At 49.2% G+C, this 11,567-nt stretch overlaps 1 protein-coding gene across 1 annotated transcript; it reads right to left on the bottom strand.

Moving 5' to 3' along the window:
* Nucleotides 1-373: 373 nt before the first annotated feature.
* On the bottom strand, nucleotides 374-6,125 carry LOC129685642 (protransforming growth factor alpha; the record flags this gene model as incomplete). Its single annotated transcript, XM_055619152.1, is given in 3 exon segments — nucleotides 374-4,217; nucleotides 4,629-4,738; nucleotides 5,976-6,125. Coding segments are annotated over 3 exon segments (268 nt in total), but the record flags the coding sequence as incomplete, so codon positions are not given.
* Nucleotides 6,126-11,567: the final 5,442 nt, after the last annotated feature.

The raw sequence follows: 11,567 nt of genomic DNA, 5'->3' as shown, positions 1-11,567 counted from the left end.
CTGTCTCTTCAGCCAGGGCTCAGTTCCTCTCAGTGCAGGAAAAAGTGTCTCTGTTCTCCAGGTATTAGGAAGAACTTCATTTCCTTAGGCAGACAGTTTTACAATTTCTACAAAGATCATCTAGAGCTAAAGAAATGATTCATGCTTAAGATAGTTTACTGCTCTTTCAAAAGATCTGAATCGGGTTCCCAGTACCCAGATAAGGCAGCTCACAGTCTCTCTAGAGACTCACACTAGAACCAGGGGAATCCAATGCCCTCTTCTGGCCACTTAGAGCAACTGCACTCATATGCACATACTCATGCATAGACACACACACATGAATGAATACACAAAATTAAGAATAAAAATAAATCTAATAAAAAAGCCCATCTACTTTTTTCTCATTCACATTTGCAGAGAAAATCGTATTTCAGCCACATTAAAGAAAAACTTCAGTCTTGATATTTAGGAAAAAAAAGATTTCATTCCTTCATCCTTCCAGACAAGGTACAATACAACTGGGTAACAATACACATTTCTGAAAAACACAACAGTATCTTATATTCCTTGCTACTCTTTAAGTATAATTCAGATATTAAGGAAAAAAGCTTCTAATCACATTAATACATTACAGAGACCAAAATTAACTTACCACATAAAATAAATTAAAACATTACATAGTAACCGTCAGTGCATCATATACTGAAGTCAGAATGATGAGCCCTAAAAACAGCATCAGGTCCCTTACAAAAAACTTATCACACCGTGGAGAGGAGTTGCGTTCCAGTACTCTGTGTGTGTGTGCGCGCACGGTCACGTGTGCACACAACACTGTGTCTTTGAGATAGATCAGTGGCTTCAGGGAATACACCTGACACCGGAACATTAGAAACAAACATAAGCCAAGTATGGTGGCACACACCTGTAATCTAGGAGGCTGAGGCAGGGGAATAATGGGTTCAAGGCTGGCCGGGACTACAGGGAGAAACCCTGTGTCAAAAACATATGTGGTGTTCTGTGTGGCCTCCTCTTGGTCCTGGGGAAGAAACAAGCTTGGAACTCACTCAGGACTGGGGCCTGCAGGCAGGCTTAGAATGTTGCTGGTCTATTCTGGGGCTCACAGGCACTGGGAAACCTGGCCCCGGGGGCCCAGAGAGAGCCTCTTCCCTCACCGTTGTGAGTAGCCCCCCCCCCCTTTTTTTGAGAAAGGGGATCTTGGGATTATAGTTCCCACCTTTTTATGGGATACACAACAAACTGAGTCGTGGCTTGGTTCCATATGTACCTGCCTGGAATCTACCTTTCAGACTGGAGTCACTATTATATTTTTTTCCACCGAGAAAATGTGACCCATGGTAGGTTTAAAGTTACAGCTAGAGGAATGGGGGGCCTTTCTAGAATTCATTTTTATAAATTAGATTGTGTGTGCGTGTGTGTATGTGTGTAAACATGGCCCTGTGTGTCTATGTGTGTGTGTATGTATGCACACATGCCCCTGTGTGTGGAGAACAGAAGGCACCCTGGACAAATTGGTTTTCTCCTTCTACCATGTGGGTCCCAGGGGTTGAACTCAGGTTCTCAGGATGTTGATAAGTGCCTTTACTCACTGAGCCATTGAAACGTCCCTAGAATTAGTTTCAGTTCATTCAATGGGAATGTCCATAGTTCCCCAAGTCACTGGAACGGCTGTGCTGGCCACTGTCATATGTGGCTGCTGCTCCTATTTACTGCTGCGCTGAACATCAAGAGAGGGCCAGGAAGTGCAGTGTGAACTGACAGGAGGGTGCTGAGGGAGTGCAGTGTGAACCGACAGGTGGATGTTGGTACACTAACTGCTGTGAGATGACAAAGAAGAGACACAACATTTGACTGACTTCCAAAATCAAAGTCACCAAAGCAGGGCTGCTGTATGCTGGGGCCAGGATGATGTCCAACCAGACTTGCCTCAACCTACTTTTAGCTTCTGATTCTCCAGATCCATTGTTTTGCAAAGGGGGTGGCTGGGAAGGCACTTGTAGGGGCCATGTGAGCTGGCTGTGTCTGTGTGCAGGCACTGCAGGGCACTGGCTGCTGTGACTGGCTGGGCCTTGAACAGGAATGTGGAGACACTGAAGCTGAGGTCCTCCTGAGAATCCTCTGCCTTCACCATCATGATTTCATCCTAATTTTTTCCCCACCTCTGCTGAGTCTTGGATGGTAACATATTTAGGATGGGACATCAGGTAAGGAAGTTCCCATTAATATTTTGATATCAGTTCAAACTCTTTAAAAGCAGCCAGACGACCAGAAAGGATCTGCCATCGGAAGCGAACAGTGTGAACTAAGTTAAAACAAGCCCTGCACGTCCATTTGTATTGGCCCCGAGCCAGGACTTCAGCTGAGAGCGCTGGAGCCAGTAGAGGTCTAGAAAGTCAAGCACGGCTGATTGGTCTCAGAGCAGCAGGCTACTCTTGGTACTCTTGGCCTTGACCCACATGTATGACCCAAGGAAAGCAAACTTAACCTATTTTAATAAACAAACAAACAAATAACTCTGCTGGGTACGGCCAGCATTCAGGAGGCTGAAGCAGGAGGATCTTGAGTTCAAGACTGGCCTGAGCTACAGGGCAAGACCTTGTCTCACAAAACAAAACAAAATAAAACACCAAAACAAAATAATAATAACGAAAATAATGCTGTCTGCCTGGAGCCATGTCAGCTAAGTAGCTGGAGGAAGGGCAGCAATGAACAGATCCAGCTTCTTCTTTTAGGGCTTCAGGCATTGTGACCAGAGTGCTAGGGTTAAGACCTGGGGCAGATCAGGGCCTAGATCACACGAGAAGAGAACAATTCACAGAAGAAGGTGGAATGGAGAAGAATGAGGAGTAGGCAAAACTTTCTGACAGAAACTTCAAGCCAACATGGTATATCAAATGCCCTTCTGCCAGCACATTAACTGGAGGCCACGGAGGGCAGAGGGGGTTGGACTTTTCACTTCTGAGTTAAGGATGGCCTCCTCAATAAGCAGCTTTGGTGTTTCCTGTCATCGAGTCTCCAGACAGTACAGAGCAGCGCCAGGATGAGGGTGGGTCCAACGGGTCAGAGCACCCTGGGGTGATCAGGGAGCAGGTCTGCTTCTCCTAAGGGGAGTGGAGAGGCTTGGTAGCCAATTTTGTTAATAATGCCAACATTCTGAAAGGAGTAAAAAAACAAAACAAAACAAAACAAAACAGTGGGATATTTCTCTAATGCTTGAAAATAAATAGGAAAGTTAAATTTCTCCTTCTAAAAATAAAGCAAAAACCAAGGCAACAGCATGGAAAATAAAGGGCTGGTCCCCTTCATGGATTTGGCCCACAGCTTGCTGCTAATGCAAGCTGGACTCACGAGGAAGTTAATCCACTTAATCATGTGTTGGCATGTGCGTCCTCCCTAGGTGCCCACACAGGCTCTCTTGTCCTCTTGTCCCCCATCAGGGAGAACTCTCTCTGCTACTGGATTTTCTAACTTTGCTAACTTTCCTGTCTTAAGTGGTACAGCCTCCGAATAGCCGTTTTGTTCCCATCAGAATGCATTTTGAGTTCTGTCTGCAGCTCCAGCGAGGCTCCCTTCCCTTTGGTCCTAACTTACCAAGGTGGCTGGATGTTTCTATTTGGTGTAACTTCACAGCTGTTCATGTATCACTAACGTGAATGCCTGATGCTGACTTGAGAGATGAAAAATAAAACCGTTATCCATCTAATAAATAAGACACACATCCCGGAAACAGCATGAGGAGATATCAGGGCTTGTGGGAGGCCACAGTGTCTTCATATAACAATAGATGTTTCCCCTTGTCCATTTTGTACACTAACCACGGAGTTTCTGCTGGGGCAGATGGCCCGTTGAGAAGAAACAGCTTGGAACCCATGGCTGGCAGGAGACACCAATCCAAGCACACGCTTGGTGTGGGTTAGCAAGAAGGCCAGCCTTTTCAGGTTCTTGTTTAACTTGTCTTTAAAACATGGTCTACTGGCCTCTTCTTTAGGGTGCACTGAGAAAGCCCAGCAGGCAGCATTATCACACAGTTTTGAAGGCCCTCGGAGGACAGAAGGCTGAGCAGGTGGTTGTGCACTGAGGGGAGGGGTCTGCCAGCACGTCTGCAGGGCCCCAACACTGCGGGTGACGCTGTTCTGAGAAGCCTTTCTGTGGTTGGGCTGTCACAGGCCGCCTGGGAGGCTGCCTGGCCAAACTCCTCCTCTGGGATCTTCAGACCACTGGCAGAAAAGAGAAACAGGGTAAGTGATATGGGCCCGAGCCATGCTAGGGATATAAGCTTAGGAGGCAAGACTTGAGGTAAGATCAAAATATAACTGGCTTCTTTCAGCAGCCAGGCCCAGTTCTAGGTCATCCTCAGGGGCAGCAGCCTCTGAAACTCTGCTTTCAGTGACAGAATATGAGTTACAGTAGCAGGGTGGGTTTCAGCGACAGAGAGAGAAGAGGTTGGGAGAGATATTTCTGTCAGGAGGGCTGCAGTTCAACTGACCCATGGCCGGTTCCCCTGTAAGGGGAGGGGAAAACAGTTCCTCACTTCCCTCCTGGCACCTGTCCCAACTTGGAAAACAGTAGCCATTCTCTCCACCCGGTAGTCCCTCCCCTGGAAGAAAAGGGCAGAAGCCGCCTTGTACCTGTCTCAGAGTGGCAGCAAGCAGTTCTTCCCTTCAGGAGGGCGCTGGGCTTCTCGTGTCTGCAGACGAGGGCACGGCACCACTCGCAGTGTTTGCGGAGCTGGCAGCAGCTGGGGACAGAAGGGAGAGGCTAAGCTACACCTGCCTGGCAGGAGAGCCCAGCTCTGTAGCCCTGGGTGTCCACTCAGCCTTCCATAGCATCAGCCACCTCAGACAGATGCTGACCAGCCACAAAGTACCTGTTGGCTGACACAAAGTATGCACACTACTGCTCTAGCTCTGCCTTAGCCTCCCTGGCTCACCTGGCTCCAGACTCCCTGGCTGGCCAAGGGGACGAGCCAGTCACCTAGCTGACTGATGTCTCCATAAGGGCCATCTGAGTGGTCCTGCCGGTGTGACAATGGCCTTTCAACAGACATAAGGATTAGGACCAACAGACCCTGGGGCTGGAGGCCATGATGCTTCAGGAGGTGGCCCTTCAACCAGGAGTGTCACTGGGCTTGTGCCTCAGTTGTCTCAACAGCAGCAAACCACCAGAACTGTGCCTCTAATTGGTCTGTCCACAATCTGGCCAGCCTTAGAGGCCAAAAGCCAGCATTGCCTTCACACACAGCCTCACTGAAACAGCCTTTGTACTTTCTGCAATTCCAGTCTTGAGTGAACTGTGCCCATTCAAACTAAAGTGAATCCTCTGAGTGCTCTGACTTAGATTTAACCATCCCAGGGAGTAAGTCTAGCTTGGTGTCGGCTGCTGGGAACAGCACTGTATGTTCAGGGACTCTGGTTGTACTAGCCAGGCCAGTGGGCAGCTATCAGCAAGCTAATCAGATAAGACAATCCTGTAGTCTCCCTCGACCCTGGGCTCAGCACAGCTTTGTGGAGGATGCAGTCCAGAGGACTGGAGTGGTGGAGGACAAAGAGGGATGGCAGCATGGGGAGCCTCTGGTGTAACTTCAGAGTTTGTCAAGTGCGGGGAGGAAGCACTTTGGCTGTGGTTCAAGGAGGGGAGGAGGAGGCTGGGAGACATTTCCATCTCTCTCTGGAGCTCCTGCCCAGATCATAGGTGCTCAGAAGGTTCTGAGTTTGAGGACGGTGGGGAGCACGTCTTTGATTTGACAGGACTTTTAGAAGACAGCAGAGCCACTGCTGGCAGCTGCCCCCTGCTCCAGGCATTTGCACAGCTTGCCTGGCACTCTGTGGAGAGACAGCAACTGCTCTCTTAGCTCAGCTGAAATCACTCTTGTGTCACAACAACAAGCTGGTGGCTCTTTGGTGCGGCCATGCTTCGGATGCCCCTGGCGGAGTAGGCAGGTGGGACATATAGCCTCGGGGGTGACAAATACTCACTGGATCAGCACACAGGTGGTAATGAGAACAGCCAGGGCCACAATGGAGACCACCACCAAGGCAGTGATAGCCTGCTTCTTCTGGCTGGCGGCCACCACGGCCAGGAGGTCCGCATGCTCGCAGCGAGCACCCACGTACCCAGAGTGGCAGCTGGGAAAGAAAAGGGATGTTAGCCTGCTCCCAACCAAGCGCCTCCTCACCCGAGCTAAGTCGGAAGGATCTGGGCCCCGACTGGACAAGCCCCGAAGGGCTGCTGCCTCCTTTGTGATTGGAGACTCAGGTGTGGGGCAGTGAGTCTGGCGTCCTTGCCACGGTGCTGCTTGCTGAGGGGAGGGGAAACTGATCCTCTACTCCACCAAGGGAACCTTCCTGATCACTGTCCTTCTACTGGCTTTGGGTGCTAATGGCAGCGCTGATGACAAGAACTCCATTCGGAAGGTGATGAAACTCCTGGTAATTGTTACTGTGTGTGTGTGCATGTTCACATGTTCATGTGTGTGTGCACACTGACGTGTGTGGGTACATTGCTGTGGGTGCATGGGTGTGCGCACAGCTGTGCAGGCCAGAAGGCAGTGCTGGGTGTCTTTTTCTATCTGCCTTACTTTGGAGACCGCGTTTCTTACTGTATCTGGGGTTCACCTATATGGTAAGGCTGGCTGTCCACCAAGGATCCTCCTGCCTCTGCCTCCTTTTATTTATTTATACTTATTTTTTGGCATAGGTGCTGGCAATCATAGGCCTTCATAGTCTTGTGGCAAGCATTTTACCAAATGAGCTAGTTCCTCAGCTCCCAATCCAGGTGGTCTTTGTTTGCTTGAGACAGGGTCTCTCTGTGTAGTCCTGGCTGTCCCAGAACTCACTGTGTAGACTATGCTGGCCTTGAACTCACAGAGATCTGTCTGCCTCTGCCTCCCAAGTGCTGGGATAAAAGGCATGTGTCATCATGCCTAGCCCAAATCCAGATTATTTTTAAGCCAAACTTGCTTATTTAGAAGTTTGGATGAAAGAAAACACACCAGATGCCTAGCCTGTGCTCGGCTCTCCTGCCTTCTTCATCAAGTTTAGTTAGCCCCAGGGATAGTTCCTGGGTGGCTCCGAGCCAAGCATGGACCCTCCAGGAAGGGATGAGGGCCTGGCACTGTCACCCTGCCACATGGGGGCTGGAGAGGCCTCTAGACTCCTATAGAGTCTTATGTCCTGGCATCCGATGACTGTGCCTGTCTTCCACACAGTAAGGAAAGCTATAAATGAGGTCAAGTGTGAGCATGCTTGCCGGCGTGAGCGCTGCCAGCCCACTCATCACTGGTGCTGCTGTATCCCGGTTTCTCTGGCTCTGTCATGCCATTGGCAGCCTCCTGAGTGCTCAGGGATGCTCGATGGATGGATGCAGAATGGGCCGGCCATAGGAGACATGGGCCACTTGCTTTCCTGGCATTCCTCCAAGCATGCCACTCTCCAAGGATGGGACAGAAAAGTGACTGAGGTGACACACTGGTCCCTTTTTAAAGCTCTCAATGCAAGTATCGAGTTCCAACCCTCTCAGGCAGGAAGCCTCCTCAAGGGGAAGCCACATAATACACACTGAATTTAAGTTTATGTTATATATATTTCTAGCCATGACTAAGGTAGGTAGTATTTTTAAGCCTGTGCTTGGATTGCTTCATAACTTGCCAGGTAAAAGGTCTTTAAACAAGAAAGGCCACAGAAAAGATCCTGAGCTTAAAGGCCCTGCTGTGGCACCTGCCACAGTGCCAGGCTGGCTCCAGAGCCACTCCAGGCAGGATCCCTGAGTCCTCCCATCCCTTAGAGAGACTCATGGGGCTTCAGGACAAACAGCTTTTTTTTTTTTTTTTTTTTTTTTTTTTTTCTTCAGATCATGGCTTTTGTCCAGGGCTAAACATCAGCATTTGGCTGGTGAAGGGACAGGTGTTACAGGGGCTTAAGGTTAATGGTAACCAGAAGATGCTGAACATTTCTGTGGAAGCTACAGATGTGAGGGCACACAGCCTTCCCTGACTCATCAAAGGTGGATATTAGTTAAAATAAGTCAGGTTTTATTATTGTTTTGATTTTGAGACAGGGTCTGTCTATGTAGCCTCGGCTAGCTCAAACTCACCATCCCCCAGCCTCAGCTTCCGAGGGCCTGGATGACAGCAGTGCACCACCAGGCTTGGTTACTCTATCCTTTGGTTGGTTGGTGTTTTGTCGTGTTTGCTACATTTTTCTTTTAATACTGTCATGAAAAAGTGAGGTTGCCTGCTTTCCCTACACCTGCTCCCCTGGGGACTTGAAGGACATTTGTACCAAAGTCCACAGCTGCGATCTGGCTCCCTCTTCTTTGCCAGGATGGTAGGCTTATGGTTTAGCCTCTAATCTTGAAAGACTGGAAAAAGATTAGAGTTAAAGCTGAGCATGATGTAAAGGGCTTGTGTCCTTGGTAAAAAAGAAAGCCAGGCAGGGATAACAGGGAAATAAAAGTATGCCCCAAGGATCTGGGCAATCAGGCTGGCTACATTGGCTTTCCTGGCCCAGTGTGGCGGGATGGAGCCAGGTTTCGTCTAATTAAAACAAAACAGAAGCTGAGGGGAGGCAGAGAGCAGACACAGCTCATGGGGCAGACACTGTTCTTTGCCCTGGTGGCAGATGGGGGACAGCAACAGTGGAATAGACCTGGGACTGGTTGGTGATCAGCTTCTGGCCTGGTCCACACACAGTCTGAGTTGTCTCTCAGCCCATCCTCAAGTTCCGACTCTGGGTCCAGATGTCCCGACTTTCCAGAGGCCACCTGAGTAATGGGTATCCTTTCTGTGTGTTTGACATCTCCTCCTGAACTCCCACTAACATCCTGCCAGTTCAAGGGGCTCACACGGTCCCTACTAGCCCAGGGGCAGATGTCTGCACAGGTGGCCACACGTGTGCTCGGACATCTCAAGTCCTGCATCTTCTCACCTGGAACACCCTCCCTCACTTTCCCCACTCTGCATGCCACAGACCACTCTCTCCAAGAGCTCCTTGCTTTCTATCTGCACTCATCCACCCACTCGGCAGCCTGTCCATTTTCCCATGGCTCACTTGGTGCCTCCCAGACCCCGTCCATCTTTGAACACGTGCAGCTCCACCTCTGCCCACTTTCTCCAGCACCCTTGCTCCTGCGGGGCAGGCCTTGCCTACGAAATGCCCTGCTTCTCAGCAATTCTTTCTGAGCGGGGAAGTAGACAAAATGACATCTTGCCTTCTCTTTAATTCCTACTCTTCTAATATTAGACTTAATTATGCTGGTTATTTTAAGCACAAGTCACGAAATGAGAGAGGAGTGTTGCCTCGCCTGGCCACACGAGTCTCACCCTCACTCTGCTGCTGATAAAAGGGGAGTGTGTGTGACTAAAGTTCATTGCATTGCACTGTAAAACAGTTTTAAAAAGAGTGAGAAAAAAAGAGAAAAACAAACAACAGAGTACATAAAAAAGAAAGGAATAAGAAAAGAAACCCCAAACCAAAATCTCAAGTTTTGCTAGCCCAAGGATGTAGAGCAACAGTGCTTGCCTAGCGTGCACAAAGCCCCAGGTTCGATTCCCAGCAACACACACACACACACACACAAAGCAGAAAACAAAAACTCTCTGCAATCCACTTTAAATGGAGTTCAGTAATTTCTGCACTTCAGTTTCACCAAACACTTTCCATCCAGATGGTGCTGGTGTGATATGCTAACCAAGGCTGGACATTATCTCTGTACTCAACGATACTTTGTTTGCATCTCAGATTACATCCTCAGGACGGAAGCTCAAAGGCACACAGCTCGGCTCTGTCGCCAAACTGGCCTGGATTCAAAGCCCTTTCTTCACTGCCTGTCTATGAAACCTTGAGCCAGTAGTTGTTGTTTTTTTTTTTTTTTTTTTTTTTTTTTTTTTTTTTTACCACATACTCTGCATTCTGAAAATGTGGTGGAGTAAGACCCACTTCACAGCTAGAAGCGCTAAAGGAGCCTGAGCATCGTGGTAAGCAGGGCTCAACACAACAGCAGGGTCCATCTCTGTGGAAGATGAAATTAAACAGCAGGCAATGGGCTGGGGAGAGGGCATAGCTGGAAAGGGTTTGCCTCGCAGCATGAGGACCTGAGTCTGTTCCTGCAGAATCTATGTCAATTATGAGGTCAGTGAGAAACCTTGCCTCAACAAATGAGGTGAGGCTAGAGAGAAGGTTCAGTTAAGAGCACTTGCTGTTCTTGCAGAAGACCTGAGTTCGGTTCCCAGCACCTATCTGGTGGCTCACAATTGCCTGTAACTCCAGCTCCCAAGGATTCAACACCAACCTCTTTAACATACAAGACACACAAGGCACACACACACACACACACACACACTACACTTACAAAGGGGACATTTAAAAAAAAAACTCTCTAGCCATACTGTCTCTATATGTAATAATGTGTAATTGGCAGGCTGCTACCCTGGTGAGTCACTGGGTCTTTCAGCACTGGTCTCAAGGCAGGCACTGGAGCCTGAGGTTGAGGACCAGGGTGAAATGGTCTCTGAACACATTTTGTATAAGCTTGTGCTTAACATGCACCATCCCACGGGGCTGGGCTGGGAGTGGATTCCCTAGGACTGGCGGAATGAGAAGTGAGGCCACTTGAACAAGAACTGGATTTAGGGCTGGGCGTGGCTCAGTGGCAGAGGACTTGCTTAGCATGTGTGGGGCCCTGGGTTTCAGTCCCAGCTCTGAAACAACAAAAAAGAACTGGCTTCACCCTGTCCTGCTGTGTCTCCCATGGCTTCCCAGCCCTTTTGAGCTCATAGAGAAGGGTCTTCTGCGACATCTACACTGTCCCTGAGCCATGGAGACGGTGATGCCTGTGCAAGCCTCTCCTGAGCAGTGTGCCTGGGCGGTCTCCCAGAGCTTTTCAGTGATGATGACAGAATTCACCCACTGCCACCTCCAGGTGCTCGGAGCTTAAATTGTGGTCGTGGACCTGAAAACTAAACCCTGCTTAATGAAATCAGTGAATGTGAATAGCTCCGTGTGTCCAGAGGCTCGGCAGCCATCAGCACAGTGCTCTTACTCGGCACCTTCGAGGAGCTGTCCCTCCAGCAGCACACAGGGAAACTGAGGTTGAATGGGGCCAGGGCACATGTATGGGACACTCAGCTGGACTCTGACTCAGGTCTGTCTGAGCCCTGATCCCGAGAGACCCTCACTATCTACTGCGGGTGGAATGCTTTTTCTGGGGTCACTGTCAGAGTCTTCAGTCACCAGGGACACCCCGGACAGATGGGAAACCTCAGACAGCCTCCCATGGCTCCCTACACCAGTCACCTGCCTGGATTCTGCCCCTTTCAGGCGGCGGACCCACCACCTGCTCCTGCCACCTTGATGAAGGGTGGCCCCTGAGCTTACAGCTCCACAGTGTTGTGGTTTTGGGTATTCTCCTGCCATGGTGTAGGAGCCCAGAAACATTTCTACAGTGCACAGATAAACAATCTTAGGCTCATCTGAAGCAGACACGTTTGACGATAATTTTCACAATGTCTGACTAGTGAGGTATATACGTTTTTTTTTTTTTTTTTTTTTTTTTTTTTTTTTTTTTTTTTT

Source organism: Psammomys obesus, unplaced genomic scaffold, assembly GCF_907164565.1.
Source record: "Psammomys obesus unplaced genomic scaffold, mPsaObe1.curated_primary_1811, whole genome shotgun sequence".
NCBI classification, from domain to species: domain Eukaryota; kingdom Metazoa; phylum Chordata; class Mammalia; order Rodentia; family Muridae; genus Psammomys; species Psammomys obesus.
This window is presented reverse-complemented; position numbering and strand designations above follow the sequence as displayed.